Consider the following 21383-nt stretch of genomic DNA (forward strand, 5'->3'; position numbering starts at 1 on the left):
TACAACCGGCGCACTTCGAATCTGCCTTGTTGAACATAAGCGCGGCCAGCTCGGAGTACGAGCCCATCTTCGCCCAAAGATTTTTTTGTGGTAAAAGGTCATTACCTAAGCTTTTTATAGTGGGGTCAAACATCCTGATTGGTCAAGTAGTTTTGGCGCTATGGCTGTTTTAAAAAAGTCCGGTTATATGTGGCGCACCCTGTGTGTAGAGTGTCAGAACTGAATAATCAGAATATAAAAGTATAACAGTCGAAACCAAATTGTATGTAAGTTTGTTGAAAAACTGCTTAGATACAGGATAATGTTTGAGGACATACTTACATGTTTAGTAAAGAAGTATCATTATAAAATAACAAAGGAGGTATTGATTAAAGTCTATTTTGTATGGGCCATGTTTGAAGGAGCCTTTTTTGAGTTTATAACATTTATTATAGACAAAAGTTGCACAAAAATGGTTTAGAGATTATCTTTTCTTTGTCAAGGCTTTTCTTTTTAAAAACTCTGGGTACAAATTTTCCCTCCCTCCCTAATTGTGTGATAGACAGCTTTCTGGGGATATTAAAAGATTAAATCTGCTAATAATTTTATGATTTTTTATTTGACATTCGTGGAAAATTGTCTGTAATATGGTGCTATACATAAGTTTTCAGTATGGCTGAGAATATGCACTAATACCTAGGATATTAATCGGTTCCGAAGTCATACTGGAAAACTGTTTATACTGCTGTAATAGCTTAAAATTTCTGTACCTTAAATTTAGATAAATAAATTTTTAGTATAATAATCAAGCACACTGATATTAAACTTACATACAAGTATTTAGATGTCTATCTAAGGATCTCACTCTAACAACTGAACCAAAATGGTTCTCCTTGACAGAGAAGCTTCTTGTATGTCCAAGGAAGATTATAACAATTTATTCTCATATGAAAGTAACATGATGCCTGTCTCTGTGTAGTGAAGAATCTCACTAACCACTGAACCAATATGGTTCTCCTTGACAGAGAAGCTTCTTGTATGTCCAGGGAAGGTTATAACTATTTGATAGAAAAATCACCAAAAATTATATTTAAATTTCTTTTCAAAAACTGTAAATTTTGGGTCAATCCATCCCCCCCCCCCCATTTTCTTTAAAATATATGTAAAATTAGTAGACTATCCCTTAAAGGTGAATCTTTATACATAAAGCTTTTGCTATCAGAAGATTATAAAAATCTCCGCCCATTTCCTGGAAATTCTTAGGGAATTCTTGGAAAAAACTGTTAATTAAAAATGTTCTATTATTCTTTGGTATAAAAACATTTATTAAATCTTTATAAGTTGGTTAAAACTTGCGGTGTCCAAACTTTTCAAATAATTTTAATCTACAAAAGGGTTAATCTAGTCTATCATCATTGGATATGCTTAAGTAAATTTAATAAAGGCTGTGTTGTGTTATGATTAGGACGAAACCCATATTGATATTTATACAGGATATTACAATCTAATAAAAATTTGATAATTTGTAATGCAACAACTTTTTCTAAAATTTTGCTAAATGCTGAAAGAATAGAAATTGGACGATTAAAAAAGGTACTACGCGAGCAATTTTGTATTTTTGTGGTATGAATCCTGTTTTTAATGATAAATTGAAAAGGTGCACTAATGGATTAATAATTTCATTTATAACTTCTTTAATAAGAAAGATTGAGATTTTATCCTTCCCACAACTCTTTTTGTTTTTAAGTTTATTTAGAGCATACAACAAGTTCTTTTTAGTTACAATAACAAAATTGAAATTAGTATCATTTTTCTCCCCAAGAAAGCTGTGAAAATTAGATTCAGAATTTGGTATATTTTCTGCAATTTTAGACCCAATACTTGAGAAAAAGTCGTTAAAACATCAGCTATTGACTTTGCCCCTGAATATGATTTTATGTCATCATAAAAAATGTTAGGTAAACTTTCCTTATGCTTTCTTCCATTTATAACTGCGTTTATAAGAGTCCAAGTTTTCTTAATATCATTTGATAATTCTAGAACTTTATTGTGATAATAATCTTTTTTTGCCTTCATTAATTTATTTTGGTAAAGCCGATTTAAGTCCCTCCAATCGTTAAAATTAGTTTCATTAGGGCATTTGATGCGTTTTTTAAATAACTTATCTTTTTGTCTTCTGATAGCTGGCATTTTTGCTGTCACTTGAAAATATTTCGCTGTATATAAGTTTAACCTTTAGCACATATGTTGTAATTTAACCTTTAATCCAGGTGTTTACTGCTCAGCGGTCAAACTATAACTAAGAATTTCCAAGAAATGGGCGGAGATTTTTATAATCTTCTGATAGCAAAAGCTTCATGTATAAAGATTCACCTTTAAGGGATAGTCTACTAATTTTACATATATTTTGAAAGAAAATGGGGGGGGGGGGGGATTGACCCAAAATTTTCAGTTTTTGAAAAGAAATGTAAATATAATTTTTTTGGTGATTTTTTTATCAAATAGTTATGAACCTTCCCTGAACATACAAGATGCTCCTCTATCAAGGAGTACCATATTGGTTCAGTGGTTAGTGAGATTCTTCACTACACAAAGACAGACATCATGTTAATTTCATATTAGAATAAATTGTTATAGCCTTCTCTGGACATACAAGAGGCTTCTCTGTCAAGGAGAACCATATTGGTTCAGTGGTTAGAGTGAGATCCTTAGATAGACATCCTGTTACTTGAATGTAAGATTAATATTAGTGTGCTTGATTATTATACTAAAAATTTATTTATCTAGCAGAGTGTCCTTATAAGTTTAAAGGTATAAAAGGTTTAATTCTTAAAATTTGATTCAGTTACAAAGTATCACCTAATCCAGACACATATAAGGTAACTTTTATAAGGGATATTTATTACTATTATAATCAGGGAGGGAGGGGTAATTAAAATCAAACTGGTGGTACCCAAAGTTTTAAAAATTATTATGAAACATTGGGGACTAGTGTAATAACCAGTTCAATGTCCCCTACCTTCCTATTTTTACACCTATAGTTTTATCTTTGACTACAAATGCTAAACTATACTTAAATATGATTTTCTTATTTTTAGAAAATGAGATTTACCAGTCTTATCGTGTTTGCTGTGCTTGTACTGGCTAGTACCTTCCAATCAGCTGGGGCTGCGGCTAAACCTGAACCGTTCCTGGGTGGACTTTTTGGAGGACATCATGGACATCATGGAGGATATCATGGTCATCATGGAGGATATGGGGGTCATCATGGAGGATATCGGGGTCATCATGGACACCATGGACATCATAGAGGACACCACGGACATCATGGATTCTTTGGTTGAATAAACTGAAGTACCTGTGTTTAGTGCCCATGGAAAATGGGGATGAATGTGACTGCTTTCAGCATACCTATTCTTTTGACGTCAGGAAATTACCTATACCCCATCTCTTTTCTAGGGGGTTTATTTACCCCATCTCTTTTCTCTTTCCCTCCACTATGACGTCAATAGAATAGGTAGGCCAAAAGCTGTGGCACCTATCCCAATTTTCCTAGTGGACTACTGAACGAACTAGCCAATAGCAGACTAAATTATCCCATGTCTATATATCCACAATATCCTAAATCCATTTATATATTGAAATATTATATAGTATTGTAACAAAATTATAAAAATATATATTAATGAAATAGATAAAAAAACTGCATTATTTTTACTTTTATTTGTATGAAAGACATAAAAAAATTAATACAATAGGATAATAAGCGTTTTAAGTTACATTTGAAATACAAATTTACAAAATAAAACAAGGATGACAACATCCATAAGTAACGAAGCTCAAAAAACACTAATGGATCTCAGGAAAAAAATTACTAAAGAACGGTGTAATATGTAAAATGGAAATTTGTAGAATAGGAGTATATTCCATCTTTTGTAATTTTAGCCGTAAATCCTGAATAGGAATCGAGAAAATCACGAAAACCTAAAGATCTAGGAATCAATCTAGCACCCTAATTATTGGACAAATCCTAATAAAACTTGGTGAAAATATGTAAGATGTAAAATTAATTAATCCCTGAAAATTTCTGCCCTCTATCTTGAAAAGGAGTTGAGAAAATCATGAAAACTTTAAAATCTAGAAATCGATCTAGCACTCCAAATAACAGAAAAATGGACAAAAAAAGTATAGATTAGATGGGCATATGTCATAAGAATCTTCACTAAAAATTTCAGCTTTCTATCTTGAATAGGAGTCGAGACAATTACGTTTCCCCCATTGCGTTACGGACTGACTGGCGAACAGAGTAGTTTCGCTAACTTGGTGAAAATATGTAAGATGTAAAATTAATTAATCCCTGAAAATTTCTGCCCTCTATCTTGAAAAGGAGTTGAGAAAATCATGACAACTTTAAAATCTAGGAATCGATCTAGCACCCAAAATAACAGACAGATGGACAAAAAATGTATAGATTAGATGGGCATATGTCATAAGGATCTTCACAAAAAATTTTAGCTATCTATCTTGAATAGGAGCCGAGAAAATTACGTTTCCCCCATTGCGTCATGGACTGAATGGCGGACAGAGTATTTTCGCTACTAAAAATGCTTAAAAGAAATTTAAGCTATTATAAATCTATGGCTTTTGTACTGCTTTTAGGCTGCTTTTTAATCACTATACATTTTTTTTATGTTTATGGTCCGATTTTCAAAATTTCGTGAGTGATGGTACCAAATTAAAATTGTGATTTGAATCTCTACTTTCAATTTGAAAAATATTTTTAAAACTGAAGCTTTTTTATGATTAGGGTTGGTCCGTTAAATATTCAATTAATGTAATTTTTTTTTGTCCATCTTTCTGTTATTTGAGGTGCTAGATCGATTTCTAGATTTTAAGATTTTCGAGATCCATTAGTGTTTTTGAGCTCCGCTACTTATGGATGTTGCCATCCTTGTTTTATTTTGTAAATTTGTATTTTAAAATGTAACTTAAAACTAGGGTTGGGCCGGATATCCGGCCATTTTCAATATCCGGCCGGATACCGGATATTGAAACTATCCGGCCGGATATCCGGCTCTATATTTTTTTATACTTTACACCAAAAATATCTGCTTTTTAAATTTTAAATGGCTATAATTTTCTTATTATTGAAGCTAGAAGTACATTTTTTCTGAACAAGTTTAACTTTATGTAAATTTATATAATATTTCTGATAAAATTTTTTTTTGCTTCTTTAATATCTGGTAATTTGGCCGGTTATCCGGCCGGATATCCGGTAATTTGGCAGGATAACCGGATATTTGCCGGATATCCGGCATTTAAAATCAGCCGGATATCCGGTATCCGGTATCCGGCCAAAAAAGTATCCGGCCCAACCCTACAAAACGCTTATTATCCTATTGTATTAAATTTTTCCATGTCTTTCATATAAATAAAAGTAAAAATAATGCAGTTTTTTTTATTTATTTCATTAATATATATTTTCATAATTTTGTTACAATACTATATAATATTTCAATATATAAATGGATTTAGGATATTGTGGATATATAGACAGGGGATAATTTAGTCTGCTATTGGCTAGTTCGTTCAGTAGTCCACTAGGAAAATTGGGATAGGTGTCACAGCTTTTGGCCTACCTATCATATTGATGTCATAGTGGAGGGAAAGAGAAGAGAGATAGGGTATGCCGAAAGCAGTCACATTCATCCCCATTTTCCAAGGGCACTAAACACAGGTACTTCAGTTTGTTCATCCAAAGAATCCATGATGCCCATGATGTCCGTAGTGTCCTCCATGATGTCCATGGTGTCCATGATGACCATGATATCCTCCATGATGCCCATGATGTCCATGATGCCTGTGATGTCCATGATGTCCTCCGAAAAATCCTCCCAGCGGTTCAGGTTTTGCCGCAGCTTTAGCTGATTGAAAGGTACTAGCCAGTACAAGCACAGCAAACAGGATAAGACTGGTAAATCTCATTTTCTAAAAAAAAATTATATTTAAGTATAGTTTAGCATTTGTAGTCAAAGATAAAACTATGGGTGTAAAAATAGGAAGGTAGGGGACATTGAACTGGTTATTACACTAGTCCCCAATGTTTTATAATAATTTTTAAAACTTTGGGTACCACCAGTTTGATTTTAATTACCCCTTCCTCCCTGATTATAATAATAATAAATATCCCTTTTAAAAGTTACATTATATGTGTCTGGATTAGGTGAGATCCTTAGATAGACATCCTAATACTTGTATGTAAGATTAATATTAGTGTGCTTGATTATTATACTAAAAATTTATTTATCTAGCAGAGTGTCCTTATAAGTTTGAAGGTATAAAAGGTTTAATTCTTAAAATTTGATTCAGTTACAAAATATCACCTAATCAAGACACATATAAGGTAACTTTTATAAGGGATATTTATTATTATTATAATCAGGGAGGGAGGGTTAATTAAAATCAAACTGGTGGTACCCAAAGTTTTAAAAATTATTATGATACATTGGGGACTAGTGTAATAACCAGTTCAATGTCCCCTACCTTCCTATTTTTACACCCATAGTTTTATCTTGACTATACTTAAATATAATTTTTTTTTAGAAAATGAGATTTTCCAGTCTTATCGTGTTTGCTGTGCTTGTACTGGCTAGTACCTTCCAATCAGCTTGGGCTGCGGCTAAACCTGAACCGCTGGTCATAGCATATCACGGACCTCATCCAGGATATCATGGTCATCATGGACACCATGGACATCATGGAGGACATCACGGACATCATGGGAATCATGGATTCTTTGGTTGAACAAACTGAAGTACCTGTGTTTAGCGCCCTTGGAAAATGGGGATGAATGTGACTGCTTTCGGCATTCTTTTGACGTCAGGAAATTACCTATACCCCATCTCTTTTCTAGGCGGTTTATTTACTCCATCTCTCTTTTCTTTCCCTCCACTAGGACATCAATAGGATAGGTAGGCCAAAAGCTATGACATCTTTCCCCATTTTCCTAGTGGACTACTGAATGAACTAGCCAATAGCAGACTAAATTTTCCCCTGTCTATATATCCGCAATATCCTAAATCCATTTATGTAATGAAATATTATATAGTATTGTAACAAAATTATGAAAATATATATTAATGAAATAAATAAAAAAAACTGCATTATTTTTACTTTTATTTATATGAAAGACATGAAAAATTTAATACAATAGGATGATAATAAGCGTTTTAAGTTACATTTTAAAATAAAAATTTCCAGAATAAAATAAGGATGACAACATCCATAAGTAGCGAAGCTCAAAAAACACTAATGGATCTCGGGAAATAGGAATCAAGAAAATCATGAAAACCTAAAAATCTAGGAATCGATCTAGCACCCCAATTATTAGACAAATCCTAATAAAACTTGGTGAAAATATGTAAGATGTAAAATTAATTAATCCCCGAAAATTTTGTCCTCTGTCTTGAAAAGGAGTTAAGAAAATCATAAAAACTTTAAAATCTAGGAATCGATCTAGCACTCCAAATAACAGACAGATAGACAATAAAATGTATAGATTATGTGAGCATATGTCATAAAGATTTTCACTAAAAATTTAATAGGAGCCGAGAAAATTATGTTTCCCCTATTGCGTTACGGACTGACTGGCGGACAGAGTATTTTCGCTACTAAAAATGTTTAAAAGAAATTTAAGCTATTATAAATCCATGGCTTTGTACTGCTTTTAGGCTGCTTTTTAACCCTTAACGGTCGGGGGGGGGGGGCGTTGAACGCCCCCAACGCCCCCCCCCCCCCTCCAGTTTTTTCTATCTCATTTTCTGTGTGTGAAAGATAAAGAGCCCAAACTGCGTGACTTTTTAAGTATGGGTATGACACATAACTGAGAGTTGGAATTTTTTGAATATCTCCATCCTGGCGGGCACAGCGAAATTTTTTTTTTGACTAAAACAAAGCATTTTATCATACCAAAATACTAAAATATCCTCTAGTAGTACATCCTTATATGAAATACAGGTGTTCAAGTGACTTTAAGGTTCCAGGTATGATCCTCCAGGTCCTGATCCTCCAGGTCTTCAGAAATCTTTAAAAGACTCCTGTGGCCGCAATTTTTGACTTAAAGACTTCAAATTTTAAACTTAAGCTTTTCTAAAATTTCATAAAGATCCGCCGCCGTTTTCCCGCCAACCGCCGACTGCGGCGGCTGGCAGCTGCGGAAAAAATTGTACTTCTAGCTTCAAAAATAAGAAAATTACAGCTGTTTGAAATTTTTAAGTAAAAAAAGACATAAAAACAAAGGTTGTTAAATAAAAGGGTGAAGGAAGCGAAAATTGACTTAGACTTATAAAAAGGTCGGAAATTCATTATCAAACAGGGAACTTGCACAAAAAAATTAGCCCTCTAGCTCTAATAGGAACTGAGATAATAGGGGGGGGGCGTTGAACGCCCCCCCCCCCACGACCGATTAAGGTGCTGCAAGGGGCCCGACTGTAAAGGGTTAATCAAAATTTTGTGAGTGATGGTATCAAAATTAAAATTGTGATTTGAATTTCTACTTTCAATTTGAAAAATATTTTTAAAACTGAAGCTTTTTTATGATTAGGGTTGGTCCGTCCGTCCGGAACGGTTATTGTTGATTTAAACATGTTAGAATTGTCTTATCGATTTCAAACTTTGCATGGTGATCCCTGTAGTAGTTAGGTACGATTTAGAAAGCGTAGCAACTCTATAATCGTTACCAGAATGTCCGTACATCCATTTTAAACATGTTGATTTTTAAACTTTTTGAATAGCTAATAGTTCTGACACTTGCTTTATTGGATGCTGTCATCCTTGTTTTTTTTATGGGGATAGGGGGTGGGTTGAAGGTAAATATGAAGCTTCACTGTAAAGTAAGACCACTTTGGTCTAATTTTATATCGGAACATATTATAAGTTATAGACATACATACATCCTGTTGTTTATATATATCTAAGGATAAGCTCAACTAAAGATTAAAATTAAAAAAACTAAAAATTTTGTGCATTTATTTTATCAACATATATAAGTAGTAAAAAAATGTGGTTAGAATTCTGTAGATTAAAACTTGTTGTTTAAACGATTGGACACTGGACTTAATGAACCAACCAACCCAAATTTATTAACACTCCCAAAGTTGTTGAGCCAACGTATAAGAAAAACTTTATTATAAAGCTTTTTGGACTAGTGTAATAAACAGCCTAATTTCCCGCTTCCTCCCTGATAAAATACTATGACAGCAAAATGGGCGGAGATTTCTAATTTGTACATTTTGTTTAATTTAAACTAGTTTTAAATATTTTGATAAATGTATGTGAATTTCTTAAAAATATGATACTACTTAAGTTGGGAGGAGATTTATAATCCATTGTAATCCCCCCCCCCCAAATCTTTATTAATTTACCTTTCATATTGTTTTAAATTTGATAAATGTGTGTGAATTCATTTAAACAAGGATGATAACAACCATAAAAGAAAAACTCTGAAACTGTAGGACAAAAGAACATTAACATACAGGGTGCGCCACATATAACCGGACTTTTTGTAAACAAATGAACATAAAATCGTGAATTTTAAAGATTTTATTAAATTTTAAAAACTGGGAAGCAAACTAGGTATATGACTAGTAGATAATTGAAAAAAAATCGTCGCCAGCATCAATCACCACCTCTACCCGCCTCCTCAACCGCCGGCATGCCCAGGTCAGAATGTACCTGTCCAACCTGGCGAAGTTCTCCTTGATAGTGGCAATGAGGGAGGTCTTTTTGGTATGGGCACGTCTATTGGTGCATGCTTCAAAGTAGCCCCAGGCCCAAAAGTCCATTGAATTAAGATCGGACTGCTGAAAGGCCCCATTTCCTTAGGAACGTGAGTAACCGCAGGATCAATATTCACCCGACTTTCAAGCTACCATTTGACACGGAGGCTCTTATTTGGACCACAGTTGAGCTAGAATGACGTGTTATACCTTTTTGGAAATGGTATAAAGATTCAGCTAGGGTTGTTAGCGCAATCCATAGTCTAAAATGAGTTTTTAGGTTCCATATGTGTCTCTAACGACGAGAACCAAGAAATTTTCTCGATTTTACACGATTTTTGACGTTTTTGACATCTCTAAATCTGCCACGTTTCACTTTGCCGGAGTACTACAGCCAAGCCATTTTAGATAGAGAGCTCTAGTCTTTTCTAGTGTCTTACTTATGTATCTAACAGTATCCCCAGCAAGTTGTATTACTCTACCTCATCTACAGATGGGTTGAGGTCCGATTTAGTGGGCTCTAGTCGAGAATCCAGATTATACCGCCGGCGCACTTCGAATCTGCCTTGTTGAACATAAGCGCGGCCAGCTCGGAGTACGAGCCCATCTTCGCCCAAAGATTTTTTTGTGGTAAAAGGTCATTACCTAAGCTTTTTATAGTGGGGTCAAACATCCTGATTGGTCAAGAAGTTTTGGCGCTATGGCCGTTTAAAAAAAGTCCGGTTATATGTGGCGCACCCTGTGTGTAGAGTGTCAGAACTGAATAATCAGAATATAAAAGTATAACAGTCGAAACCAAATTGTATGTAAGTTTGTTGAAAAACTGCTTAGATACAGGATAATGTTTGAGGACATACTTACATGTTTAGTAAATAAGTATCATTATAAAATAACAAAGGAGGTATTGATTAAAGTCTATTTTGTATAGGCCATGTTTGAAGGAGCCTTTTTTGAGTTTATAACATTTATTATAGACAAAAGTTGCACAAAAATGGTTTAGAGATTATCTTTTCTATGTCAAGGCTTTTCTTTTTAAATACTCTGGGTACAAATTTTCCCTCCCTCCCTAATTGTGTGATATGAGGATATTATAATTATAAGATTAAATCTGCTAATAATTTTATGATTTTTTATTTGACATTCGTGGAAAATTGTCTGTAATATAATGCTATGCATAAGTTTTCAGTATGGCTGAAATATGGCTGAAATATTAATACTAGTATTTTCAGAAATGTTAAGAAGACCAACTGGCAAAACTACAAACAAGCATTACAAAGTAAGAGAAATGTTAGACAGAGAATAGATAGCGATGAAATAGATAGAGATAGATTAGATAATGAAGCAGAAGACCTAAGGAAAGACATAATAGAGGCATTTGAAGAGAGCTGCAAAGAGTCAGAGAAAAAGGGAAAGGAGAAGCCTAGATGGTGGAGAAAGACATTAGAAAAATCTAAAAAGGAACTTGAAAAGTTTAGGAGAAGGGTAAGAAGGGAAAGAACAGATGAGAGATGGGAAGAGTACAGACAATTAAGAAACAGACATGCTAGACTAATTCAAAAAGAGAAGGGTAAGGACTGGAAAAAATTCTGTACAGAAATGACAAAACTGGACACGGCAGCAAAAGTACAAAAGATTTTCAAAAGGGGCAAGAAACAGCAAATGGGAACAATTAAAAAGAAAGACGGACAATTTACGAAGACAGTAAGTGAATCACTACAGGTGCTGCTTGAAGAACACTTTCCGGAGGAACCAGAAGGTGACAATGATGAACCCATAGATCATACAAGTAATAATAGGAGGATAGATATGGATAGTGTGATAAATGAAGAATCAGTTAGAGCTGCTATTAACAGCTTTGGTAATTTCAAATCCCCTGGGGGGGATGGTATTTACCCTGTTTTGTTAAAAAAAGGACTGGACTTAATTACAGGTGACATAGTCAGACTATACAGACATAGCGTAAGACTGAGTTATAGCCCCAAATGTTGGCTGGACACGAGAGTTTGTTTCCTTGACAAACCTGGGAAAAAAGACTATACGGACCCAAAATCTAAGAGACCATTATCGTTGTCATCCTTCCTACTGAAAGGATTAGAAAGATGCCTATACTGGAATCTTAATGAAAAAGTTATAAGAAAAAAACTCTCTAGAAACATCTACAGCTACAAAGAATCAGTGGGGACGGAGGATGCAATACACTCCCTACTCGCCACAATTGAAAAGGGACTAGAGCACAACAACTTTGTTGCTGTGCTCTTTTGCGACATGAGCGCAGCTTTTAACATGCTAACAGTCAAGAGCATGATTAAGAACCTGACAGACATAGGAGCAGACAGGGAAACCTGTGCCTGGACCGAGCAGATGCTTAGAGGTAGAACAGTTACAGCAACAATAAATGGAGAATCAGCGAGTAAACAAACTACCAGAGGCACCCCGCAGGGAGGGGTGGCATCTGTGGATTTATGGAACATGGCCAAAAACAATCTAAACCTCAGATTTCCAAAAATACACCCCTGTAAAAGAAACATTTATGCAGATGACACACATGTAATTAGTGTAGGCAAAACAGAAGAGGACTGTGTAAGAAACTTACAAAATGATATCTACACACTAGAAGAATGGGCTGAAGAACACGGGCTTAGCTTTAGCCCAGCCAAGACAAAAGTCATGCTTTTCTGCAGGAAAGGCATGAAACCAAAATACCTAGACATAACAATGAACGGACAGAAACTTCAATGGGTTTCGGAATATGTATACCTTGGTGTGACTATAAGAAATAACCTAAACTGGAGGAAACATGTGGAAAAAGCTGCAGAAAAAGCCAACAACACATGGCTACACTGCAATCGTATGTTAAACAGGACCTGGGGAGTCAATCAGAAAATAGGACGCTGGCTTTACCGCAGTATCATCAGACCAACACTCACATATGGATGTTTTGCATGGATAACAGCTATAAACACAACTGAAATAAACAACATACTGAAGAAAGTACAGAGAAAAGCATTAGTTGCAATATCCAATGCTATGACCTCAACGCCCACTGCTGGGCTTGAGGTCCTGCTGGGCATTCAACCAATAGACATCTTCATCAAGACGCAAGCCATGGTGACATACAAAAGACTTGCTGTCAATGGTAGTTGGAAAGTACAACCAGGACAACTCCTAAGCAAAAAAAGCCACGCTGTGACACTCATGGATATGGCAAAGAATTTGAAACTAATACATGCCCCTAGAGACAAGATGAACTACACAATCAGCATACCAACAAACTTTGAGACCATCATAGAAAGGAGAGAGACAATAAATCAACAGCTACTAAAACCTGGAAGAATAGATAATGAAGACATAATGGTCTTCACAGACGGCTCCAAAAGTGAACAGAAAACAGGATATGGATATGTCATAAGTGGAGCAGGTTTAAGACTATATGGATGTAATAATAGTGGACCACTGGCCACGGTGTATCAGACCGAGTTACTAGGAATACAAGAAGCAGCCTTGACACTGGTCAACACAGGTACAACAGGCAGAAACATAAAATTCTACGTGGACAATCAAGCTGTAATAAAGACCCTGGGAAAATACAGGCTAAAAGAAAACCTGGCAGCAGAGACTAAAAATATGGTTAACAAATTAGCAGAAACCAACAGGATTACAATAAACTGGATACCAGGACATCAAGGACACAATGGAAATGAGATCGCTGATAGGAAAGCACGAGAAGGGGCGAATATGAAAGTTCAGGGAACCTGGACACATATCCCCATGGCAGAATCAAACATAAAAGCGGAAATCAAGAACTGGGGGATGAATCTGTGGCAGAAATACTGGGAAGGACTAAGTAACTGTAGACAATCAAAACAAATGATGCCTAAAGTAAGCACAAAAATCTGGAGACAGGTGGCAAACCAGCCCAAAAGAAACATGAACATGATAACACAAATCAGTGTTCCGGAGCCGGAGCCGGGAGCCGGGAGCCGCAACATTTTTGGTGGAGCCGGAGCCGGAGCCGGAGCCGTATTTTTCGTTAAAAACGGCTCCGGCTCCGGATTAGCTAAAAATGATTTTTTTAAAGTAATATTATAATTTGGCAACTCTGTGCTCTGAATGCCGCAACATATTATATTAGAACATAGATACCAGAACTAACTTTTCAATGCTATTTTTCTCAAAAATTTAACTTGTTACACCTTATAAAATTAAAACTGGTATCGAAAAATAGATTTTCATTTGACTACACTGTTATTTAAACACATGGGATGGAGTATAGTAATTATTAGTTTATTTACAATAATGTGATCAGACTTTTATTATTTTACATTTTTTGTCATATAAAAGGTTAACTAAGTAATAACTACATTTATTTTTTTAAGACCACAGTAATAAAGTGATAAGTATTATTGGCCTGGAGGCTTGGGTAAATTTTTTAGGTCATCATTTCCTAGTATTATGTATAGAAAAATTTCCTAAGAGGATAATACCATATTTTTTTTCAGACAGCTCAGGCTGTAACTAACTGAATGTAATCAATTAAGTATTAACAATGGGGAAAATACAGAAACCTGAATCTAAAAGTAAAATTCACAATTTTTTCACTGAAGAAGATGGAAAATATGTGTGTCAAATAAGGGTAAAAATATCAGACGACACAGAAGAAAGAGTATGTGGAAGTACAATTACAACATCTGAAGCCAAAGAGATGGGTAGGTTTATCTTTTTAGTATTTTCTAAATTGTCTACTATATTGCATTGCATAAGATTTAGAAATTAAACTTGAATATAAATTTTTTTTTCCATTGTACTTTCCCTACTGAATATTAATCTTTCTTTTCTTCCATTGTCCTTTACCTGCTCTCAATATTAATATATCTTTTTCTTCCTTTGTCCTTTCCCTGCTCAATATTCATTTTTTTCTTCCATTGTCCTTTCCCTGCTTTTTAATCTTATTCTTCCATTGTCCTTTCCCTGCTCAATATCTATTTTTTTCTTCCATTGTCCTTGATTGAATCAATAGTTAATTATACATTCAACACAATTTTTATTTGATTAAGATTCCTCTATTTATTGGGGTGCTATCGATTCCAGGATTTCTTAAAGTTTATGTGATTTTTTTCTATTTTTTTCTATTCCTATTCAAACCAGGATTGACTTTTTTTACTTTTTTTAGGTTCACGAGCTTATAACCTGAGGAGACATATTGAGAGATTGCATGCTAAAGAATTTAAAGAGTTGGAAGCCAAAGAAGAGGCTGAAAAAAAGAAACACAAGGCAAAGGACATACATATCACTAAAAAAATATCTTATTGTTTTACATTTACTCATTTTTTTCTCTTATTCTTTCGAAACTGGTGGATTGTAACCGGTTCTCATCCATACAAAAAAAAACTATGTCTAGCATTATTTATATTATATCCAGATTTCTACGAATATAAAAATGTACAATCAAAGATTAAAACCAGTTTTTTTAGTTTTAGTTACATTCTATATCCACGGACAGCTGATTATAATAAGATGAGAGAAATAACTATTATTGACATTAATTTAGAGTACAAGCATTTTTATTTTTTTTGGGGGGGGGGGGATAACCTTTACAATTACATCATGGAGGCAAGGATATCATTGTCCATCCAAGCTTTATAAAAATATTATTTGAGGGTGGGAGGGGGTAAAAAATAAAATATATAATTCATTTGGGGGGGTGGGGGGATGTCCCCGCTGACTCGCTGAGTACCTTAAGCTGAGAAGAAAAAAAACTTAAATTTAAAAATAAAATAGTAATATGTATATAAAAAAAATAGGTTCCTGTTCCTGCGAAGAAACAAGCTTCGTTGAAAAATTACTACAAGTCAGATTTATGTACTGTCTCAATGACTGAAAGCAGTTTCAAAAATGGTATAGTGAATTGTTTAGTTCATAACTGCGTGAGTTTCAGATTCTTCAGTAGGCCAGGATTTCTCATGCTAAATGGCGAGATGGCTAAAAAGCTCAAGGAAATTAAATATATTATTATCTTTATTTCATTTTTTTACTATTCTAATTTTCTAGTAGGTATTACAACTTTACAAGTTAATTAAAAAAACTCTAAAGGTTTTTTTTAAATCCAAAAGTCGTTTGTTTACACTTTAAAAGTTTATTAATCAAAGTTTATTTAATCTAAAGTTTAAACTTATTAAAGTATTAATTAAGTAATATTAACAATAACTAGGTACCCTTATTATTTATATAATTTTTAAAAATAGGGGGGGGGGGATTAGAATATTTCTGTTCTAAATTTCAATTTTCTACAATAAAGTTTTCATTGTAAATTAAACTGAAAAAAATAGAAATAAAATAATATATATGCATTACCTAGGTGTCACTTGACCCAGGCCAAATCCGAAGCTATGTTATGACTGCTGCAAAGGAATATAAACAAACACTGATAGAGGACATAAAGAATCTACCTTTATTCCTGAAATTCGACGCGTGCACCCGCATTAGAACAAATTACCTGGGCATAACAGTACGTTATTATTGCCCCAAAGATAAGATAGCTAAGACAAAAACTCTTAGTGTGTTAGACACAAAAGCGGAACATAGAGGTGAACACATCAAGAACATGATAGTAGAAGTCCTGGATGATTATCAAATTGCATTGAAAAATGTCATTTTGTGTGTTACTGATAATGCACGGAATATGATCAAAACAGTGGAAGCCATGAACATTGATCTTAAACTAGCAGCACTTATTGAGAGATCTGATGATGTTGGTGGAGATGATCATGACGAAGATTCTGACTCTGGGTCTGACATTGATGATAATGATCTGTCTGATGACACAAACATGGAGTTGGAAATTGAATCTGTTTGCCCACCAAATGTAGAACATATGAGATGCGCAGCACACACACTCCAGCTGGCTATTGGTGATGGGTTAAAAAACAAACAATTGTCTAATGTAGTTGCAAAGATTCGCAGTGTTGCCAAGGAGGCACGGACTCCAAAAATAGCACAAATTATCAAGGATAAGTGTGGTAAAGTTGCTGTTGTCGACCAGGAGACAAGATGGGGTAGTACATTTTTAATGGTGGATAGAGCTATAGAGCTACGTCCACATATACAACATATGGTGGATTGTGGAAACACAAAACTTCACCTCACTGACTCAGAGTGGAAACAGGCCATAAGCCTTAGAGACCTGCTGGTTTATGCCTACAAGTTTACAAAGAGACTGCAGGAAGCGAACCTCTCCCCTGGATACTTTTATCATAAGTGGAATAATCTTAAGATTCATTACATTACTCATGGCTCACTACTTGGCCAAGTTATCTCAGAGTCCATGACAAGAAGAGAGGATGAGCTATTAGGTGTTGATTGTCTCCTTGCAGCTGTGGTCACAGATGTAAACTATATGCAATATCTTAGGGACGAACATGAACAGAGAGGTATAGAAGGTGTGATAAACCTTTGTCTACGCCTTGAGGGTTTGATTGATGATGAATCAGAGGTAAATGCTGGCAATCTTAACTCCAGTGTGGATGAATCTGACTATGACAGTGAACCTGAATTAGCTCGCTCCTGTAGAGCATATATGATGGAGGTGGATCATGGAACAAGTGTGGATGACTCTGACAATGAATCACTGCCTGACACTGAAGTTTCTACTGCCAACGAGCTTGAGGACAGTGACAGGATGCAGCAGAGTTCACAGCCAACAGAGAGGTGAAAATAGATTTTATTTTTTAATTTAGAGAATATCTTAAACCTTCATCTTATTTCATTATTAGTAATGGTATTAGATTTAGTTAGAGTCAAGGATAATGATATCCAAGTATTTTTCTTGGAGGGGGGAGGGGATAATCTTTACAATTACATTATAGAGGCTAGTACGTTTAAGTTTCTAATTTTTGCAGGGGGGAGGGGGGGGGGATTCACAGAGGAAAATAACTTTACAAGTCCTAGATCAATTTAGATTTTGTTTCATCTGATTTTTTAAGTAAAAAATTCAATTAAGTTAAATAAAAACAACATTTTCCTATTTAGTTCTACTGGGCGACCATCATCAAGCACAGATTATGAGAGAAATATTACTCCTCCCCCCAGGTAACAAATTGAATATTAAATTTTTTTTGGGGGGGAAGGGGGTAATCTATACGACATCATAGAGGGAAGGACGTCCAAGCTATTTTATTTGGTTATTATTAGGGTTATTTAATTCTTTTCTATGATCTGTCTGATTATTAAATACAAAATGAAAATTCAATCAAAAATTAAAATAAAGTTTATCTTAACAAGTAGGTACCTAGATAATTTTTTTAAGTCTAGAGTAGTTGCTATGATCTATAATTATTAATTACAAAATACAAAATAAAGTAAAAAATAAAAACAATTTTTTTCTGTTTAGATCGGGAAGGAAATACAGCATGGATATTGAAAGAGAGAAAAGGCCAACGACGCCTAAAGAAACATTAAGATCAAATGTTCGTCAAGCTTTAGAACAAATCAAAAGGAATAGGAAAGTGCTCAGAGTTGAACCAGATCCAATAGAGAAATATCCAGATTGTATCAAGAATGTTTCGAGATTACTGAAGGCTATGCCATCAACTCAAGTTTCAGTGGAGAGGTTGTTCTCAGCTCTGAGATTACAGAAATCCTACCTGAGATCCAATTTAAAGGCGGACGCGATAAATGCCCTCCTCCTGCTCAAATCAAACAGTGTTATAGAAAAAGAAAAATAGAATCACTGAGATTATTTTTTATTGCGTTTTTTTTTGTTTCATCTTCATGATTATTTTTTTACCTACTAAAATATATTTTTTTTAAAGAAAACAATTATTTTAATTTATCTTTAAGTTTATATATATCATATCAAAATTGCGCAGCTACTCTATTATAATGGGATAATTTTGTATGTCTAACACTTAACAAATAGACACACATCCTTCTACTTTTATATAGCTTAAATCAAATAAAAGTTAAATATTTTATAATATTTATTTCATTTTATCAAATTCAATAATAAACAAAAATGATATATTAATTTTACGGTAGGAGCCGGAGCCGGAGCCGGAGCCGGGAGCCGGAGCCGGAGCCGGAGCCGGAGCCGCATCAAAATTAAACGGCTCCGGAACACTGACACAAATATTAACTGGACATACAACCCTGAACAAACATCTTAAGAACATGAAACTGGCGAACGAGAACCGGTGTGAACAATGTGAAGAAGAAGAAATGGTTGAAAGTATGGAACACTTTCTATGCCAATGCCCAGCCTTTGCAAGAAACAGAAGAAATACACTAAGAAGTTTCTTTCTTAAAATAGAAGAATTAAATAAAATTGACATAAGACGCATTTTAAAATTTGTTAAACAAACGCAAAGATTTGAGTACTTCGATTAAGGGAAGTACCCAAATCTTGCAAAATATATCTCTTTCTTTTCTTTTTTTTAGAGAAGGATTATAATAAATCATAAGTAGCCAAAAGACGAGGAGAATGAAAATATACATAAGTAGCGAATAATCAAAACATGACATTTAGGAAAAGATAGTATTTAGCAAAGGACATGATAGATAGGTCCCACATTTAGAAGATAGATAGGAATCTGTTCTATTAACATCTTTTATAGGTATCTAACAAAACTATTTTAGGTACATCCAACCTCATATGTAATTTACTGTAATATTCTATTTAGATCTCCAGCTTTCAAGATGTTCTTTTAAGCGACCCCTGGTTTTAATAATCTTGACCTGTATTTTAATCTCTTTATCTACAATACACAACCTAGAGCAAGGATTATCAGCATCGGAGTGAAGGAAATATCTTAAATACTGTATTTTAAAACTTATATGTTTATATCCAGGCCTGAGCAAGGACTGTTTTCACCGGAATAAATGCAACAACTAAAACTTGTAAGTTTAAAACGCATTAAAAGTTTTTACCCAGGCTTGAGTAGAGATTGTTTTCGCCGGCATGAAGAAAATATCTAAAACCTGCAAGCTAAAACTCATAAAAAGTTCATATCTAGACTTGAGCAGAGATTGTCTTCACCGGAATGAAGAAATTACCCTAAAACTATATAAAAACCCATATACTTTAATATTTTAGAATGGAGCAGAGACTGTTTTTATCGGAATGAAAGAATAACTAAAACTTACACGTCTTTTAAAACTCTATATACTTATAACCAGGAAGGAGCAGAGATTTTTATCACCGGAATGAAGGAAATAGTTTTATTTCGCACGATAAAACTCATACATGTTTATATCTAGGTTGACTTCAGCAACCAACAGACACACATCCAACTACTTAAATCACACATAATAAACAATTTATTTTCAGGAAGGTTTCATAAACTTTATTTAAACTAGACAGCATACTAATAAACTTTACACTAGTTTAATAAATCATATGATGATTCATCTAGATAGAACGGCACTCCTCCTCGTGCCGATTGATCTGCTGCAGCACATCAGCCAGCTCGGCAGCCTGGGCAGCTGCTGACCACTCAATAGTAGGGCGACAGTGACGCAACGTAGACTCCAACCAACCATGGTGGTAGAGGCTCCTGGTGAGAGCTCTCTTGAGCTCAATATCATCAGTACCCATGGCTCTACTAATCATATTTTCTTTCAGCAAGTCCATACGACTTTCCAACTCATACCATAACTCCTCATTTGCATTAAATGACATTTTTATTTTTATAAGTGAACTGATAGTTTTAGCTTCTATCTAACAACTGAAACAAGTTTTCACAACAAGGTGTGGCACAGACAGACAGAAAACCACCACGGGCGAACACAGTCAAACCAACCAACTGATACTAATTTAAAACCACTTTCAGATACAGGGAAAAAGGGATAAATAAACATCTCCATATCCTATCACTGATTAAACTGTTTACTCAGCCTAATTCCTTAAGCAGGGATTATTTTCACCGGAAAGAAGAAATAACATCTAAATTAATCTCTTGAAACTTAAATTAAATTACTATTTAAATACTGTCATTATAACATGATTATTTAGGATATTTCGTTGGGCGCATGAACGTATTTCCCCGCAGTCTTTTACAAGCGAGGAACGGATCAAGGTTGTTGCTGAAGGACCCAAGCCTAAGGCAGCACCTCGCCCCCAAGAGGTATTTTCCAGGTATGGCTGAGAATCTGCACTAATACCTAGGATATTAATCGGTTCCGAAGTCATACTGGAAAACTGTTTATACTGCTGTAATAGCTTAAAATTTCTGTACCTTAAATTTAGTTTTTAGGCATTTTTAGTAGCAAAGCTACTCTACAATTCACTTTGTCTGTCCGTCAGTCAGTCCGTAGCACTTTGGGGGAAACGTGATTTTCTCGGCTCCTATTCAAGATAGACAGCTGAAATTTTTAGTGAAGATTCTTATGACATATGCCCATCTAATCTATACATTTTTTGTCCGTCTGTCTGTTATTCGGAGTGCTAGATCGATTCCTAGATTTTAAAGTTTTCATGTTTTTCTCAACTCCTTTTCAAAAAAGAGGGCTGAAATTTTCAGGGATTAAATAATTTTACATCCAACATATTTTCACCAAGTTTTATTAAGTTTTCATGATTTTCTCGATTCCTATTTCACAGGATCCATTAGTGTTTTTTGAGCTTCGCTACTTATG

General features: G+C 34.5%; 1 protein-coding gene and 3 long non-coding RNA genes across 4 annotated transcripts in view; 3 read left to right on the forward strand and 1 right to left on the reverse strand.

Annotated features, from left to right (window-relative positions):
- LOC145325860 (uncharacterized) overlaps window positions 1–21383 on the reverse strand; it is a 270432-nt gene that overhangs the window by 222091 nt on the left and 26958 nt on the right. The window lies entirely within an intron of this gene.
- On the forward strand, window positions 6221–7115 carry LOC145325857 (uncharacterized). Its single transcript, XR_013881620.1, has 2 exons — window positions 6221–6382; window positions 6583–7115. It is a non-coding gene; the product is annotated as an uncharacterized LOC145325857 (long non-coding RNA).
- LOC145325496 (uncharacterized) lies at window positions 14259–15702 on the forward strand. The gene is made up of 3 exons (XR_013881499.1): window positions 14259–14461; window positions 14926–15026; window positions 15691–15702. It is a non-coding gene; the product is annotated as an uncharacterized LOC145325496 (long non-coding RNA).
- Window positions 16115–18528, forward strand: LOC145325375 (uncharacterized). The gene is made up of 3 exons (XM_080168372.1): window positions 16115–17459; window positions 17781–17840; window positions 18142–18528. The coding sequence occupies exons 1-3, from the start codon at window positions 16147–16149 to the stop codon at window positions 18473–18475; spliced, it is 1707 nt and encodes a 568-aa protein (XP_080024498.1). The 5' UTR covers window positions 16115–16146; the 3' UTR covers window positions 18476–18528.

Source organism: Acartia tonsa, chromosome 8, assembly GCF_053477335.1.
Source record: "Acartia tonsa isolate MP-2025a chromosome 8, ASM5347733v1, whole genome shotgun sequence".
NCBI lineage: Eukaryota > Metazoa > Arthropoda > Copepoda > Calanoida > Acartiidae > Acartia > Acartia tonsa.

Excerpts from the sequence above, each read along its gene's own strand:
- LOC145325375 (XM_080168372.1), top strand. The coding sequence starts at position 16,147 with ATGACTGCTGCAAAGGAATATAAACAAACACTGATAGAGGACATAAAG. Across the intron at positions 17,460-17,780 it reads AGTTCACAGCCAACAGAGAG|TTCTACTGGGCGACCATCAT; the intron begins GTGAAAATAGAT and ends TTTCCTATTTAG. Across the intron at positions 17,841-18,141 it reads AATATTACTCCTCCCCCCAG|ATCGGGAAGGAAATACAGCA; the intron begins GTAACAAATTGA and ends TTTTCTGTTTAG.